This window comes from Haliotis rufescens, unplaced genomic scaffold (genome assembly GCF_023055435.1).
Source record: "Haliotis rufescens isolate VD_foot unplaced genomic scaffold, xgHalRufe1.0.p SCAF_15, whole genome shotgun sequence".
NCBI lineage: Eukaryota > Metazoa > Mollusca > Gastropoda > Lepetellida > Haliotidae > Haliotis > Haliotis rufescens.
Window position 1 is genome coordinate 12,223,119 of NW_025963835.1, and position 20,014 is coordinate 12,243,132.

Consider the following 20,014-nt stretch of genomic DNA (forward strand, 5'->3'; position numbering starts at 1 on the left):
GACATTGTTTATAATTTTGATAGGGTTTGGTTAATTCTAACACTGTCATATAATGGCTGGCTGGCACGTGTCGGCCTTTGGCGCAGTCGCAAAGAACAAAGACACCAAGTTGCGTGGATGGCGTCTGTCTGGACTTGCAGGTGTGATCAGTGATGACAACAGTGAGTAGGACTCTTGTCTTGACTTGCAGGTGTGATCAGTGATGACAACAGTGAGTAGGACTCTTGTCTTGACTTGCAGGTGTGATCAGTGATGACAACAGTGAGTAGGACTCTTGTCTTGACTTGCAGGTGTGATCAGTGATGACAACAGTGAGTAGGACTCTTGTCTTGACCCCAGCAGTGACAATTCACATGATGTAATAATATTATTAGTGTTTGAATGGCATTGTTTATATACTTGTTACAAGTGCTGCTCAATAACCGACCTAAATTAATAAATCAAATACTTAAAAGCTCCAACGACCTAACTAAGGCAGGCAAACAAATAACCTTCTTGTGGATACCCGACCACGTAGGAATATACAGTAATGAAAACGCCGATAAAGCAGCTAAACTATCCCTCAAAATCCCAGAAATAAGCTTAAACTTACCCATCTCAAAATCAGAAATTAAAAGTGTAAACAAGCAAAAAATCACCAAAAAATGCCATAACCTAAACCTAAACTCAAATAGCCAAATCAAAAAAGTGCTCAGCAAACCACTAACCAAACCAAAAATTCCCCATCCATTCAAAAAAAATCGACAGAGTAATCACTAAACTCCAAACAGGACACACCAACCTAAATAACCACCTAAAAAAAATTAAAAAACACACTACAGGTAACTGCCCACACTGCAAACAACCAGAAACCCCAGAACACGCACTCATCCACTGCACACACTACCTAACACATCGAACCGCATTACAAACCACCCTCAATCACAAGGCTCTAACTCTAGAAGCAATACTAAACCTACAAAATAAACTAGAAAACTTCAAGGCCTTAGGCGTATTCTTAATAAAAACGGAACTAATAAAACGCATCTAAAAACACAATAACCTACCAAATCAAAATCACATACACAAACAAACATCCACCATACCCAGCTCCCTTAGTTCTCCTCCCCAATCCCATCGGCATCTATTCCAAATCTCAAAATTCCCAAATTCTATATAAGCAACCCCTAAACCCCCCTCTTGGGTTGCACAGACCACTTTCGCCCCTTTCGGAAACACATTAAATGGCCTGAACGGGCCCGTGTGCGAAATACGCATCAGTCGGAAAGCGCACTTTAAATCTCCAAAGTAAGTAAGTAAGTAAACTTTGTAAATCACTTGCTTGATAACGGTGTTAGAACCTACACCTAAACGTCGCTCTTAATTGTAATAAAGAAGTTGTTCATCCATAAATTTCTTATCCTCACTTAGTACTCCAACTTCTAAATGCCTATCAAAGAAGCTTTGTATCGATTATTAAATCCAGCAAAACAGTGTTTTTTTCATTTCCATGAGTACTTTTTTTTTCTTCTTTTTTTTAGTAGCCTGAATTCCAACACGATGCCGCCAAGTGTTATGTGGGCAGTTTTATTTTGACTGTAGTTAAAGAGGTGTTATAGAAAATTCATTTTGTAGTGCTGTTTCGAATTCAAGTCCATGTTTGTGGATAGGAATGTAGGAATCTAAATTTCTTTAGTGAATTAAATCGTATGATATCTGATATTGCAAAAGTGGTTCTTTCTGAAAATTAGTTTTACGAGGTGATAGCCCAGATCATTTAAATGTATTCTTACACTGAAACAACTGGCCTGGATCTCTTTAATCCGACAACAATACACTCTAGAAGGATCATACACTATCAGGCGTAGCTCACCTGGTACAAGTAGATTAAGACACAGCCGCCTGGCACATAGTCAACTCTCTCTCATTACATGTGTGGGGTGTACGGAATTACATTTGACATATAGGTACAGACGTACTGTCCTTCCTCGTTATAGTGCTTCCCTGTATTAAAGCTATGTTTTCTCACAACGGATTTCCACAGTGCTAAATTCCCTCGTGATAACGCCAATGCCTACGTCGTTTCAGAACAAACATCCCAATTCTCTGGCTAGAATGTTATTTTTTTATAATTTAGACCGCAAAATTGGCCATGTGGTTAATCTTTCGGAGATTAAAGAAAAAAATGCATCAATCTCAGTTGTTTTCACAGCTAATCCTAACACAGAGAATCATTCACTTCTATAACAAACAAATTAGTTTGATGTTAATGATATTATCCTTTCAATGGATGTGTCTGAGGCCTTATTTTGTCAGTAAGGTCTGTTTTGTAACTCCCTGGTTATAATGCCACCCTGGTTATAACGCCATCCTGGTTATAATGCCATCCTGGTTATACTGCCATCCTGGTTATACTGCCATCCTGGTTATACCGCCATCCTGGTTAGAACGCCACCCTGGTTATAATGCGACCCCGGTTATAACGTCATCCTGGTTATACTGCCACCCTGGTTATAATGCCACAGTGGTTATAATGCGACCCTGGTTATAATGCCACAGTGGTTATAATGCGACCCTGGTTATAATGCCACAGTGGTTATAATGCGACCCTGATTATAATGCGACCCTGGTTATACTGCCTCCCTGGTTATAATGCCACCCTGGTTATACTGCCATCCTGGTTATACTGCCATCCTGGTTACAATGCCATCCTGGTTATACTGCCATCCTGGTTATACTGCCATCCTGGTTATACTGCCATCCTGGTTATACTGCCATCCTGGTTAAACTGCCATCCTGGTTATAACGCCATCCTGATTATATTGCCATCCTGGTTATAATGCCATCCTGGTTATACTGCCACCCTGGTTATAACGCCATCCTGATTACAATGCCATCCTGGTTATACTGCCATCCTGGTTATACTGCCATCCTAGTTATACTGCCATCCTGGTTATACTGCCATCCTGGTTATACTGCCACCCTGGTTATAACGCCATCCTGATTATATTGCCATCCTGGTTATAATGCCATCCTGGTTATACTGCCACCCTGGTTATAACGCCATCCTGATTATATTGCCATCCTGGTTATACTGCCATCCTAGTTATACTGCCACCCTGGTTTTACTGCCACTCTGGTTATACTGCCTCCCTGGTTATAATGCCACCCTGGTTATACTGCCATCCTGGTTATACTGCCATCCTGGTTACAATGCCATCCTGGTTATACTGCCATCCTAGTTATACTGCCACCCTGGTTATACTGCCACCCTGGATATACTGCCATCCTGGTTATAATACCATCCTGGTTATACTGCCACCCTGGTTATAACGCCATCCTGATTAAATTGCCAGCCTGGTTATAATGCCAGCCTGATTATACTGCCACCCTGGTTATAATTCCACCCTTGTTATACTGCCACCCTGGATATACTGCCACCCTTGTTATACTGCCATACCGGTTATACTGCCATCCTGGTAATAATGCGACCCTGGTTGTACTGCCATCTTGGTTATAATGCGATCCTGGTTATACTGCCGTCCTGGTTATAATACCACCCTGGTTGTACTGGCGACCCTGGTTATAACGCCATCCTTGTTATAATGCCACCCTGGTTAAAATGCCACCCTGGTTATAACGCGACCCTGTTTATAATGCGACCCTGGTTTTAAAGCTATCCTGGTTATAATGCCACCCTGGTTATAACGCCACAATGGTTATGACGCCATAACGGTTATAATGCGATCCTGGTTATAATGCCACAGTGGTTATAATGCCACCCTGATTATAATGCCACCCAGGTTATAACGCCACCCTGGTTTTAACGCCACCCTGATTATAATGCCACCCAGGTTATAACGCCACCCTAGTTTTAACGCCACCCTGGTTATAATGCCATTTGTTCTGCTGGAAGAAAGGTGGAATTATAACCAGGGAGCATAGTAGTTTACCTGGCACATATACGTTCGGATTTCTGTCCAGGTGCCACTTCAACGTTAGCTCTCCTGGTACTCACTGTAAACACCTTCGTACATGTTTGTTTGTTTGTTGTTTAACGCCGCACTCAGCAATATTCCAGCTATATGATGGCGGTCTGTAAATAATCGAGTCTGGACCAGACAATCCAGTGATTGACATCACGAACATCGATCCACGCAATTGGGATCGATGATATGCATTAACCAAGTCGGCGAACCTGACAACCCGATCCCGTTTGTCGCCTCTTACGACAAACATAGTCGCCTTTTACGGCAAGCATAGGTTGCTAAAGACCTATTCTACCCCGGATCTTCAAGGGTCCCTTCGCACATGTATAGTACTCATTGCAGCAGTAGTGAATACATTGTTTATGAATTACTGTCACAATTATTCGTACATCGTTCATTGCAACAATAGTGAATACATTGTCTATGCATTACTCACCGCCACAATTCTTCATCTACCGTTCATGAAAAGGTGTGCAGGTGTGATTCAGACACTTCGTTCAAATGACCAGTCAATGAAGACGGACATCTCAGTTACGTAATCAACTCAAACAGAAAGACGCTGAGTTACTTTAATTGAGAGGACATGTGACAGAAACAATGGTATCTATTGACAAGAATGTGCGCCTTGTTGATGGTAAAATAGATTACATTAACACGAGAAACAAACTTTTATATTCTGAGACTGTTACGAAGGGAAGCCCAAATTCGAACAGACCTATCACCCCATTCGTCACCACTCGCCCCTTTCCGTCACCTGCAAGAAGTCCCGGAATAACACGAGTTGGTCACGAATGCTATCACCCCACACATTCAGAGGACCGATTACACGAGTATAGACTCTCGTCAATTCCCAAGCCTCCCATTCAGACGTCAGACACATGACAATGCAGTAAAGACCCAAGTCCCGAGGACGCTTCCCCCGAGCCGCTCATTGTCACGCATGATGACGTCGACAGACAAAAACAAACCGAACCTGTAAACAATGAGAAGAAGTCAAGAAATGTTACATCCAGCAATCAGTCGGAAAAAGTCTTTTGCCGGTGTTTCTAGAAATAGAAACAAAAGACTTGTCCTAAGCTATGTTAGAGCTGACGAATCGTGATGTAACTATCACAAACGTGAGACTCATGAAACACTGGGAAGGGCGACGCAATCCTACCTTCACCATTCGAATAGCTGTCCCACGGCAATGTGCAGATATCATCTTGGATGATGACTGCTTCTCGCCCGAATATGTTAATTGTCGTGAATGGATACCAAATAATGTGTACAATGACGATAAGGCTGAACAATAATAATGACGATGAACAATTGTAGACTTGCGACGTACAATGTATACTTGTTTTAATGGCAATCATTCGCATGATTACGTTTTAGATAGTGTGTACATAGAAGAACTTCATAATGTACTAGAGATTTATGATAGATGTTCTCATCAAGGGGAGACAATTCTACTTGGTGATTTCAATGCAGACCTGCTTCATGGACTTATATTGAAACGCAGAGCGAAATATCTGCAAAGAGTGCTCACTGAACGGAATCTAATTGCTGTCGTATCCCTTGACGATAATGCTATTTTTACCTTCAAAAGCAAATGTAAAACTATAAGAAGTATGATAGATTATATGTTCATTAATCTCCAACATGTTAGTAACGTTGTTGGTTATGCTTTAGATACTGGAGTTCAATACTCCGTATCTGACCATTGATCAATATTCCTATGTCTGAGTACTGATTCCCAGTCACGACACTATGGCGGTGAACATCTTAACTGACGTAAGGCGAATAACGTAGACTTTATGTTATACCGATATGAAACTGAAAACTATTTTAGATGTGCTCAGTCTGACGAGACTCAGTACTCATCTCCTCATGAATACATTGAAAATATCACGACTATATCCTACAATCGTTACATGCTGCAGCTAAACTAAGTATACCATCTTCAAAATTCCAATCTCATTTAAAACCATACTGGAAAAAAGATAATTTAAATAAGTAGCATCGTACAATGCGACAACGTCGTAATGAATGTATCTATAATGGTAAATCTCATGATAAAGAGGATGTAAATTACATTGAGTATTAAAGAGCAAAACGTATCTAAGAAGCAGCATCGTCATTCCAAACAAAAGCTGAAAGACGAAAAGTTTCAGGAAATATATGAAGCAGCTGAGGTTGATATAACAGAGTACTTTAGAGTAACCAAGAAATATAAAAGAAGGAAGGAACAAACCCAGACGCTTGTGTATAATGAAGAGTCCTGTAATACACAGGAAGGAATTTGTAATCTGTTTTCCAAATATTTCAAGGATTTGTCAATGCCTAATCATGATATCAATTTTGACTCAGATTCTACTGATTATGTGAATATTCGCAAGGAAGAGTTGGAAAACGATTCGTGTAATGACCAAGGGAACAGTGACGTTAGTTCCACGTTGATTTGTCCTATTACTCTGGTATATCTATTATTTATCACCTTGTTACATTCTATAAATTAAATGCTCATGAGTATGTGCCAAAAATGTTTAATGTTGGAAAGATTTTACCTATCTATAAAGGCCATGGTAAATGTAAAGATGACTCCACTAACTACAGAGGTATTACCCTCACTTCTGTATTAAGTTAACTGCTCGAAAGACTCGTGTTGAGTGGGCAAACAAATCTAAAGCCCCCAGCCCCTTTCAATTTGAGTTTAGGAGAGGGGCTGGGGCAGAGGGGCTGGGGCAGAAACTGCCCTGTTTACATTAATGGAAAGCATAGCTATTATAACGAAAGACAGTCTCCAGTCTATTGCGCGTTTCTCGAGTCTGCCTGAATTGTATTTTTTCAAATTGTATAACTTTGGTATTAATGGAAAATTATGGCGACTTTTACGCACAATATATACCTCAATGCAGTCACGTGTAAGCATTGGAAGCCGGAACAGTTCCATGATTAAGCATATTTATTATGTCTTAGCACCTACAGTAAACAGTCCGATGAATGTTTATGCGGCATATTTGCTTTTGATATTATCAAACATGTATTTACATGTAACAAAAAAGAAATAATCTTGTTGACTCTGTTATTGATTTACGAGATGTGACAACTTTTTCTAGCATCTGGAATGACGATGACGATACCTTTCTGTCCTTTTTACTTTACAGCTTGCCAACAGAAAGTACTGTGATTATTGAATATAACTTATGGACAAATATGATGCTCCTGGTATATAAAACTGTATAGGAAACAGTATATGATAACGATGTGAAACTGCCTGTACAATATATCATCTGCTATTAATATATACTGTAAATCTTGAAATTAAAGCGAGCGTAAATTAAATGCGAAAAATGCGAGTGGTCTTTACGTGCAATTTTAAACATCGCATTTATATCAACAATAAGACATTTTGGATAGCAAAAATATCAACTTAGACATACGCTGATGTATTCCACACCACTGTTTATTGAGCATCACTTGTATATAAAGTATATAAACAATGTCATTCAAACACTAACAACGAACACGCAGACAAAGCAGCCAAATCAGAACTAAAATGAGAAGAAGTAAGCATCAACCTACCAATATCAAAAAACGAAATAAAAAGTATCATAAAGGAATCTTCCAAAAGTGGCAAAATAACTATCAGAAATCTGATTGCAAAGTAAAACACCTGCTACAAAGGCCACTCAAAAAAAATCCATCATAAAACGAAAAGAATTGACAGAGTAATAAACAAATAGGCCACACTAAGTTAAACTCCCTCCTACACCAAATTAAAAAAAACACCAAACCGGTAAATGCCCCCGCTGCAACTTAAAAGAAACGCCCGAACACGTAATACTATACTGCACACAATACCAGCATCACAGAACAACACTCCAATCCACACTAAATGGCAACAATCCAATGACACTAACAACTGTACTGAACCCCCTAAATGACTTACAAACCTTTAAAGCACTAGGCATATATCTAATCAAAACAGGTCTACTTGGCCGCAATTAGAAATAAAAGTACAACAAACAAGCTGCAAATAAACCCTAAAATTCTAAACCTATAAAAACACACAAACTCCTATTAGTCTCCTTTAGGTTGCCTCACCTTTTCGGACAAACACCAAATGGCCTGGCGGGCCCGTGCGCCGCTACAGCCCTTCACATATGACTCACTCCAATGTTCAGCCAACATTAATGTATATTGATTTGTCAGCTGTCACAATACATTAAAAGGTTTATACAACGTGCCTTCAAACAACGTATATTATGCATTACAAAATTAATATATGCATATTTTCTCACACTATAAAAAAGGCAATGTTTATTCAACCTATTTCAGCTACCATCTACTTTTTTCTCAAGGACAATATCCCTTGCCACCAACGTGGCTGAAATATAGCTGCTGGTACGGTTATTCTAACTCACTCACTGCCGATATTTAGAGAGTAACCTATGTGCTACCACCAGTTATGCATTATCCTGTGACTTGTCCTGGGTGAATTAAGTTTTTCCCCGATTCTTTTCTGAGAAAATGCAGAATTATGCGTTTCCTAATCTGACATCAACTCGGGTAGCCCATGACGCATAAATTAGCCTGTGACGTCATGTACAATGGATGACGTCATTTCAAATTATTTGCGACAATGCATTCACATGACGTCATGGGCGTATATCTGCAAACAATGAAAAAGGTGGAACAGTTGGTATAGAGGAACGAATCAACAAGCAAGCAGTATAAGGCTCAGTGAGATATTATAGAGGATATTTCATGTGTCGAGTGAAATATCATGTTTCTCTCATCGAGTGACGGGGGGGAAGGAGATATTTTCACGAGATGAGAGAAACATGATATTTCACTCGACACATGAAATATCCTATTTATTATATACTTTTGGTGTAGTTGTCTGCAGGAAGAATAAATTATTTCATTACAAATGTAAAACCTTCAAGCGTAAATTCTCCCTACATAACACACATGGACGGTTTTCCACCCCCTGTAAGTACGACTAAAAATGTAGTTCCGTCTTTGCTAAATCTTAAAAAATATAAACAAAAGTAACCAAAAATATTTGATGTCACTAAAATTCTTTAGTATACATTTGGATATGATTATATACAAAATCAACTTCATCAAAAAATAAATTTCAAATCAATGAGACGGTTGTTGGAAGCGAAAGAATACACGCAATTCAAGTAACAAAATGGCGCTTTGCGAAACATAAAGTATCAACTGACAAATCAGAAGAGAAATTCACAGTTTAATACAAATCATTTTCAACAAAATAACAAACGGTAAGAATCGGTATTAACTACAAAAATGACCATCTGTCATTATATGACTTGTCAACGTTGAACTGACGTAAATCAACAGTTTGTGTACGAGCTGTCTCGTGTAGGCCAACATAGTTCCGTCAACGTGTTATGTTCACTGCAGTGAAATATCAGGTGTTATGTTCACTGCAGTGAAATATCAAGTGTTATGTTCACTGCAATGAAAATATCACTTTTCTCAACTTCAGAAAACTCAGTCTTTCACACTGAAGTATATAATAAATATAGAATACTAAACGAGCTCCCGTGTAATACCAATTTTATGAAACGAGTGAATAGTTGTGGTATCTGACTAGCGAAAGCGAGTTTCATAAAATTGGTTTTACACGGGAGCGAGTTTAGTATTTTTATTTATTACTTTTTAGAATTATACTGTTGAGTGTGAATAGGCTGACACCTACACGATCCACGACATAATCCAATTGAGTTTAACAGAATAATACTTCAAACACGTCAAAAGTTGAAACGTATGAATTTAATATCATACAACGGTCCTACTTTAGAATTCAGGCGTTCGTCCCACAAAATTATCGTTGTGCTAAGGCTATCACAACTCACATACTTAAACTTAGACCAACGACTGTCGTTGCGCTAGAGTACGATCGCCTTGTGGAACGGGGCCTTGCACCTCAAAGTTTACAATCACGTCACAATACCCGATGACGTAATTTGTTGAATTTTGTTGCAAGATCCATCGGCGAAACAATGCCATGTGACGTCAGCCTAGCAGCAAGATTGCTGGGGTCATCGAGTGTGCATAAGCTCCTCTCAGTGATCTATCATCTCCAAACGAAATGTCGTTGAATAAGCCAAGGGATGTTGAGAGCTTTCAATATTTGTTCTAGAAACGTGTTCCGAGAGTAGATAAGCACGCGTTTTGGTATTACACAATGTGTAATACAGCTGTATGTTTATTAAACGGGTGATCTCTTCACGGGCAAGTAATAATAGAAAATACTACTTTCATGGATAAAGGTGAAACACGTTTCAGTAATTATCACTGAGCATTATTAGTGTGGCTTCATCCTGATTGGCTAGTACGTTCCAATTGTTCCTTTATTTTCCGAAATATATAACGTTAACTTTCGGGCCACAAATTGTATAAGCGTCAGTTAAAGTTAGATATTACCCTAAGAGGCGACTCTGAGTTGCGGATTGTCTGTCCTTCATGAGTTAATGTTGTAGATGTTCGACATGGCTCGGGACTTTACAAAATTCACTCGGGAAAAGACAATTCGCATTTTTTAAAGTATATAACATGAACTGCAGCGCATTTAATTGAAGGGAGCGGTAGGGTAACCCAGTGATAAAAGCTCTGAAAACCCCGGTTCGATTCCCCACATGGGTACATTGTGTGAAGGCCATTTCTAGTGTCCCCCGCCGTGATATTGCTGGAATATGGCTTAAAGCGTCGTAAAACCATACTCACTCACTCACTCATTTAATTGAAGCTATTCTCCAACTGTATTCACTGTAACATCCAGCCATGCTTCTTCCAGTAATCAGAATGCAGTGTCCTAATTCAGCAAATCGACCCATGACAACAGACGTGACCAAACAAACGTACGTAGACCTGTACTCTTTGTCACGTCTTCCTGTCATGCGGTAATAATCCAGTCTTCTGAAGGTTATTCAATTACTATTAATAAGTGTTCAGTTGATAAAATTATGAGTGAGGATCAGTAAATTTATCTGGGGGAGGACTTAATGACCATCTCGTGGAAGGTCAGGCCTATACGTACTAAATGATGCAGATTAGAGACAAACTCCAGAATGCCAAAATAAAGGGAATAGATCGGGCAGAATACAAATGTAGTCTGAAGAAAAATCTGTAGTTCAGAGGTAACGCTCGCGATAAAGTCAAAGCCGTAAATACCTATGCCGTACCCGTCCTATCGTATTCTTTTGGTGTTGATGAACTGGACGATACAGGTAAATTCAGGGCATTTACATCCTCACGCGAAGAATCATGTCCGACAAAAAATCCCACCACCCTCGCTCTTCCCTCAATCGCTTATATTTACCAAACATAATGGGAGGGCGTGGTATGATTAACGTGAAGGCTCTTCGTGGTAGAATTGTTTTGTGCACTTTTGCACACATTTATTTGTCTGATGATCATCTTGTGAGGTATGTCTAAACTCGTGATGAGAACAAGGCATTCCACACTTTTCTTAACCGAGGCAAGGATGTAGGACAAAATCTCAACATCAGTGTTGATTTTGTTGATGGTTCTGTGCTGCTGGACGGTACTGAAATGAGTGTCAACCAAGCGAAGTGCCATATCAATGACTGGCACAGACTCGGGTTTTTTTCAAGGGAATACTCTCTGACCACTGCATTTTATGTGCAGTGTGTTAAGAAGATCAGCAACACTGCAGAGTCACTCGCTTGGATGAAGTCTGCTGGCCTGAAAAATGAAACAGAAGGCTTTCTGTTTTCTGCTCGGGACCAGACACTTCCCACTCGAAACCGTCAATGTGTAATTTTGCATCAAAATGAAACTATTAAATGTCGGTTATGTAATGAATTTGGCATAAACACAACGACATCTTGGCATGGTTCGATCATTTTATTACCGCCTTTGCCATGCCTGTGGTTTCAACTCAGAGGTCCATTCATGGTACGACGCAGAATATATAGGGCGTCATGGAATACGATGATTATAAAAATCATTGGAATAGGCCTATATACAGCCTCAGACCTATCAGGGCCAACAAAATGACATAGTCTTTTCTTTATAAATCCAATGAATTCATAAATATCATTCATATCGCTTACAAAATGTCCCGCTTGAATCCCAAGTACCAAATCGCATTGGAGAGGTAAACTGTCGCTTCATTTTCCAACTGTCTTACACAGCAAGGAGGCATCGGCAACATTGCACGTACGTTACTTATAACAAGTGACAGAGTGAGTATGGTTTTATGCCGCTTTTAGCAATATTCCACCAATGTCGAGGCGGGGGACACCAGAAGTGGGCTTCACACATTGTAAACATGTCGGGAATCTAACCCGGGTCTTCGGCGTGACGAGCGAACGCTTTAACCACTAGGCTAACCGACCGCCCCTACTTATAACGAGGGCGACTTTGTCAACAGAGAAGGTTACCATTACCCCACTGTAAGGTATATGTAACTGAGATGAGCACGACCAAGGGAGACAGTTTGTCACATAATGGACACACGAGTAATGATTCATCAATTGCACATCAGGTTCCATTATTGCACAAGGTAACAGATTTGCACGATGAAACAAATACTAAACGAACGAGTACTTTTCCCAGTCCGATCAGATATTGCAAAAGTCAAAAGTGGGGACCAAGTTCGACCGTGGCAACACTATGTGCTTCCGTTACGAAGGAGCTACGTTGAGGGCACAAATTGTAATGGGGAGCACGTAGCCGCGTCCTCATCCAGATTCCAAACATTACACCATGAATATCTCTTTAGCTTCCTGAAGCCTAAAAGTTAGTTCCATCTCTGTCTCAAACACTTAACCACGAAAACCTATTCAGGTACATTCTCTTCTAGTCTGGCTAACAATGTTTCTACTTTATGCCAGCCAGAAGAAATCCTTAACATTACTCAAATATCTGAAAAAGAACAAGCATATTATTATCTCAGAGATGCCACAATCACCAACACAAAAGACCCGTCCTGTCCAGGGGTCACCGGAAGGGCAAACGGGAAGGCATCTTGGAGGGCCGTCTCCATCCTCCGTTCCTGAACCCCACAATCCACGGGAAGGCATCTTGGAGGGCCGTCTCCATCCTCCGTTCCTGAACCCCACAATCCACGGGAAGGCATCTTGGAGGGCCATCTCCATCCTCCGTTCCTGAACCCCACAATCCACGGGAAGGCATCTTGGAGGGCCATCTCCATCCTCCGTTCCTGAACCCCACAATCCACGGGAAGGCATCTTGGAGTGCCATCTCCATCCTCCGTTCCTAGACCCCACAATCCATGGGAAGGCCTCTGGGAGTGCCATCTCCATCCTCCGTTCCTGAACCTCACAATCCACATGAACCCGTCACACCTTCATACCCAGTTCTTGAGCTGAAGATCACGACCTGGTCCAGCAGGAGTGACTCAAATATTAATAAATGGAATTGCTGAGGACTAGTGAATATTAAACCATTATCACGCTATTGTTCAGCTAACTGTGAGCCAGGAATTCACTGGCCATTCTGAACTTGCTCTTCATTACTGGTATTATAGCTTAATTATATATGCCCCATAACATGGCTTAAGTCAGAGAGTGTTTGAGTTAAGATTTATAGTCACATCCTCAGTATTTCAGGAATATCGTGACCAGAATAAGTTATACATTAATGTAATAGCATACCAAAATCTGTTAGCGATGGACAGTAAAGCAACTAGTATACCATACAAGATTTTTTTTTTCAGATCCAGTATCAGAAACATTTATTTTAGCATTGACTTTCATTTTGTGCGAGTTCATTGGAATATGAATCTTCACAGAGTGAGGGCCAAACTGCAAGAACGTCGGAGCAAGCTTGATAACGTGTATGAATCTACATCATAACGTCTCTGTATGCAGTAAACCAGAAATTGTTATCCATAAAGTTGTACGTTTCCTTAGATCCTATTGACTTCTCCACTCCAGGAACAACCATTGTTATCACCACCACCAACAACACCACCACCACCACCACCGCCACAACCACCACCACCATCATCATCATCATCATCATCATCATTACTATTATTATGGTGCTCCACTCAGCTTGCCGGAAACACACTGTACTCGACTTGCGCATTTCAACCTTGAATACATGAAACACCAACAACCAAAACCACAGGGTCCCACAGTTTTAATTCATCGTCACTGATCACATACACACGACGCGGGCATGAGACTGTCCCGTCAGAGGCCGGCCTGAGGGGGAAACCTGTCTATCCTGAAGGGGGTGAGGCTGTAGGAGGGCGTCTCCCCACACGCCAGCTGACCCAGGACCTTGCCCACCACAGGGGACAGCTTGAAGCCATGACCTGGGGAGAGAGGATATACACGTATATCATAAAACCCATGACCTGCGGAGAGAAGATATACATGTATATCATATAACCCATGACCTGCGGAGAGAAGATATACATGTATATCATATAACTCATGACCTGCGGAGAGAAGATATACATGTATATCATATAACCCATGACCTGCGGAGAGAAGATATACATGTATATCATATAACCCATGACCTGCGGAGAGAAGATATACATGTATATCATATAACCCATGACCTGCGGAGAGAAGATATACATGTATATCATATAACCCATGACCTGCGGAGAGAAGATATACATGTTTACCATATAACCCATGACCTGCGGAGAGAAGATATACATGTATATCATATAACCTATGACCTGTGGAGAGAATATATATACGTATACCATATAACCCATGACCTGCGGAGAATGGATATACATGTATATCATATAACCAATGACCCGTGGAGAGAAGATATACACGTATATCATATAACCCATGACCTGCGGAGAGAAGAAATACACGTATACCATATAACCCATGACCTGCGGAGAGACGATATACACGCATATCATATAGCCAATGACCTGCGGAGAGAGAATATACACGTTATCATACATCCCATGACCTGCGGTGTGAGGATATACACGTTTACTATATAACCTATGACCTGGGGAGAGAAGATATAAACGTATATCATATAACCAATGACCTTGGGAGAGAAGATATACACGTATATCATATAACCCATGACCTGGGGAGAGAAGATATACATGTTTACCATATAACCCATGACCTGCGGAGAGAAGATATACATGTATATCATATAACCCATGACCTGCGGAGAGAAGATATACACGTATACCATATAACCCATGACCTGGAGAGAGAAGATATACACGTATACCATATAACCCATGACCTGCGGTGTGAGGATATACACGTTTACCATATAACCCATGACCTGGAGAGAGAAGATATACATGTATATCATATAACCCATGACCTGGGGAGAGAAGAGATACACGTATATCACATAACCCATGACCTGCGGAGAGAACATATACACGTATACCATATAACCATGACCTGCGGAGAGAAGATGTACACGTATATCATATAACCCATGACCTGGGGAAAGAGAATATACATGTATTGTATATCATATCACCCATGACCCGCGGAGAGAGGATATACCTTTATATGTATAATTTATCATATAACCCGTATACCGAAGATTTCGACATGAGATAGGTGAAATGGGGTATGAGGTTTAATGTCGCGCTCCGTGTACACGACTCATGCCGAAATGGAGATACCGTGCCGCATTTTAACATGAATACCCCAGACAGTGTATACTTGTGTTAGCCCCTTTATGCGGAGCACCAGACAGGGTAACAACAAGTTCCAACTTTTAACGTCTGTTGGTATGACGCGGCCGGGGATCAAACACCGGAACTTCCGCTTTCCGATCGGACGCTCTACCACTAGACCACGGAGACGGCACACGCTGCCGACAGACACACTTTTTCACCTCACTCACCTGAGAAGCCGGCACCGAGGACGATGTTGCGGGAGCCGGGGAGGTAGTCAATGACGGGGTGACTGTCAGGCGTGTTCTGAAACAGTGTCAGGGTTACATGATACATTGTGAATAATTGTCAAGTTATTCTGCAACCAGTTTTCTTTACAGTTCTCATAATTGTCGAGTAAAGATTTGTAATTTCCAGTAACAATGTTTTGAATGTACATAGAAATTACGAATGTTGAATAATATATCAGGACAAAGTATTACTGATGAAGACGAACAGCATCCTTTAATCTTCTATCAGGCAGGGAGACTGACTTGCGCGATATTCACATTTGTCAATTCCAGAAGCATATGTGGAATTGTGCGTTGTGAGAGCGAGTTTGACACCAATACATGGAATCAAACCCAGGAAAAGGCTACCATACCGCCCCTTGTGTTTCGAGTACGTTTACTTGTTTGTCGTTTAACGCGCACTCAGCAAGATTCCAGCGAATGACGACGGTCTGCAATTAATGGAGTCTGGACCAGATAACCCTGTGATTGATATTATGAGCAACGATCCACCCCATGGTACGACAAGCTATTAAGCAAGTGACTTAGACTGACAACTCGATCCATTATGTCGCCTCTTACGATCAGTATAGGTTGCTGGGGGCCAATTCCAACCCTGAATCCCCAATGGGGCGTCCAGGATGTAGGATGTTTACTGACCGTGAGGGGTATATGAGCCTATATGGACACATGGAAACACGACTGTGAGATGAATTTATGACAAATTTACTTTCATACCCTTGCAGTGGTCACTTATACGTTAAGGCAGAATGAAAGAGTCTCAATGATGTTGGATATGTGAAACTCCGTACCGTGTATATGCATGGCTCCATGATAGAGGGCGCTGCCTCCAGACCAGGGAAGTGAGTTCGGACGTAGGTCTTCATCAGATCAATCACCCACTTCACGTCTACCTGGTCACGTGACTCAACGTCAATTTCAGGACCGAAGTGAAGACACATCTGCAGCAAATACAATAAATTCGACATTAAGACAGAAATGATTGTATAATAAAAGTCTTCTTCACTTTCTTTCACAGCTTATAAACGTCTTGTGTGATGAATGGTTACTACAGACCTGCTAGGCTCCGGTAACGCCACTGGGAAATAAGGAATGGTTACTATGGACCTATAATAAATCATCTCCGGAATATCGACGGATGATAATAAAATGGTAACTGGCGACGTATTCAGCTCAGAAATCTCAACGAGGAATGAAGAAATGGTAACTAGGGATTTTTAAACAGTTAAAACTTCCCCGGGTGGTCGGTGGTTTAATGCCCGGCCATATCATACCAAAAGACGTTAAAAGATGGTACTTGTTGTTACCCTGTCTGGTGTTCGGCATTACGGGCCTAAAACAAAGACTGGTCGGCTTTGAGTCAGTATACTGTATCTGAGTGGGGTATTCATTATTATTATAAACTGCAACATGGTATCTCAGTGGGCTAGCACTATGAAATCGGTATTAGTCCTGACTAGAACAAGCACCCCCACACACGTGCATGCACGTCGCTATATAATTGCAATAACTTGAAAACGACGTTAATTTCCATTCACATCACCTATTATGTTACCATATATACGTTTTGCCTATGATATGCATCTACTTTCCATACATTCTAATGTCCCATCAGATTTTCATTAATACCATTAGTTATTGTTCATAAAGCATGTCATGTATAACAGAAATGAAAAGTACTGCGATATTCAATGGTGTTAGAACACGTGATGTCAACTATCACTGATTGAACACTAGTAGTATTTTTAAAGCCAAAAGGTGGTTGGGTTCTTTGAATGCATGGTCATGGTTTAAATAGCCACGTGTCAATAGTCACAGTCACGTGTCCCTCCCTACCTTCGCGTGTCTCTCCCTACCTTAATGTTCTCTGCCTACTTTCACGTCTCTCCCTACCTTCATGTTGTGTCTCTCCCTACATTCACGTGTCTCTTCCTATCTTCACGTACCCCTCCCTACTTTCATGTGTCTCTCCCTACCTTCATGTCTCTCCCTACCTTCACGTGTCTTTCCCTACCTTCATGTCTCTCACTACCTTCATGTGTCTCCCTACCTTCACGTGTCTCTCCCTACCTTCATGTGTCTCTCCCTACATTCACGTGTCTCTCCCTACCTTCATGTGTCTCCCTCCCTTAACGTCTCTCCCTACCTTCATGTGTCTCTCCCTACCTTCACATGTCTCTCCCTACCTTCACGTCTTTCCCTACCTTCACGTGTCTCTCGACCTTCACGTGCCTTTCCCTGCCTTCACGTGTCTCTCCCTACCTTTACGTGCCTCTCCCTACCTTCTCGTACCCCCCCCCCCCCCCTACCTTCACGTGCTTCTCCCTACCTTCATGTTGTGTCTCTCCCTACCTTCACGTGTCTCTCCCTACCTTCACGTCTCTCCCTACCTTCATGTGTCTCCCTGGCTTCACGTGTTTCTCGACCTTCACGTGTCTCTCCCTACCTGTACGTGCCTCTCCCTACCTTCACGTACCCCTCCCTACCTTCACGTGCTTCTCCCGACCTTCATGTCGTGTCTCTCCGTACCTTCACGTGTCTCTCCCTACCTTCACGTCTCTCCCTACCTTCATGTGTCTCCCTACCTCCACGTGTCTCTCGACCTTCACGTGTCTCTCCCTACCTTTACGTGCCTCTCCCTACCTTCACGTACCCCTCCCTACCTTCGTGTGTCTCTCCCTACCTTCATATCTCTCCCTACCTTTAAGTGTCTCTCCCTACCTTCACATATCCCTCCCTACTTCATGTGTTTCTCCCTACCTTCACGTGTCTCCCAATACCTTCACGTACCCCTCCCTACCTTCACGTGCCTCTCCCTACCTTCATGTCTCTCCCAACCTTTAAGTGTCTCTCCCTGCCTTCACATATCCCTCCCTACTTCATGTGTCTTTCCCTGCCTTCACGTGTCTTTCTCTACCTTCACGTGTCTCCCATTACCTTCACGTACCCCTCCCTACCTTCACGTGCCTCTCCCTACCTTCATGTCTCTCCCAACCTTTAAGTGTCTCTCCCTGCCTTCACATATCCCTCCCTACTTCACGTATCTCTCCCTACCTTCACGTCTCTCCCTATCTTCGTGTGTCTCCCTACCTTCACGTGTCTCTCGACCTTCACGTGTCTCTCCCTACCTTCATGTGTCTCTCCCTACCTTCACGTGTCTCTCCCTACCTTCATGTGCTTCTCCCTACCGTCATGTCTCTCCCTACCTACATGTCTCTCCCTACCTTTACGTGCCTCTCCCTACCTTCGCATGTCTCCCAATACCTTCACGTACCCCTCCCTACCTTCACGTGTCTCTCCCTACATTCATGTCTCTCCCTACCTTTACGTGTTTCTCCCTACCTTCACGTGCCTTTCACTACCTTCGCATGTCTCCCAATACCTTCACGTACCCCTCCTTACCTTCACGTGTCTCTCCCTACCTTCACGTGTCTCTCCCTACCTTTACGTGTTTCTCCCTACTTCATGTGTCTTTCCCTGCCTTCACGTGTCTTTCTCTACCTTCACGTGCCTCTCCCTGCATTCACGTGTCTCTCCCTGCCTTCAGGTGTCTCTCCCTGCCTTCACGTATCTCTCCCTACCTTCACGTGTCTCTCCCTGCCTTCACGTGTCTCTCCCTGCCTTCACGTATCTCTCCCTACATTCACGTGTCTCTCCCTACCTTCACGTGTCTCTCCCTGCCTTCACGTGTCTCTCCCTGCATTCAAGTGTCCCCCCCCTGCCTTCACGTATCTCTCCCTACATTCACGTGTCTCTCCCTACCTTCACGTGTCTCTCCCTGCCTTCACGTGTCTCTCCCTGCCTTCACGTATCTCTCCCTACATTCACGTGTCTCTCCCTACCTTCACGTGTCTCTCCCTGCCTTCACGTGTCTCTCCCTGCATTCACGTGTCCCCCCCCGCCTTCACGTATCTCTCCCTACATTCACGTGTCTCTCCCTACCTTCACGTGTCTCTCCCTACCTTCACGTCTCTCCCTATCTTCGTGTGTCTCCCTACCTTCACGTGTCTCTCGACCTTCACGTGTCTCTCGACCTTCACGTGTCTCTCGACCTTCACGTGTCTCTCCCTACCTTCATGTGTCTCTCCCTACCTTCGCGTGTCTCTCCCTAC

The 20,014-nt window shown here is 42.2% G+C and overlaps 1 protein-coding gene across 6 annotated transcripts in view; it reads right to left on the reverse strand.

Annotated features, from left to right (window-relative positions):
• Nucleotides 1-14,105: 14,105 nt before the first annotated feature.
• The window catches only part of LOC124111351 (peroxisomal sarcosine oxidase-like), a 40,662-nt gene continuing 34,753 nt past the window's right edge, over nt 14,106-20,014 (reverse strand). For all 6 annotated transcript variants that reach the window (XM_048396147.1, XM_048396148.1, XM_048396146.1 and 3 more), the window contains 3 exons: nt 16,694-16,843; nt 15,843-15,918; nt 14,106-14,298 (listed from right to left, as the gene is read on the reverse strand). In XM_048396147.1, the coding sequence (XP_048252104.1) occupies nt 14,174-14,298; nt 15,843-15,918; nt 16,694-16,843 (351 nt within the window). In that variant the 3' untranslated portion in view covers nt 14,106-14,173. The remainder of the gene's footprint in view (nt 14,299-15,842; nt 15,919-16,693; nt 16,844-20,014) is intronic.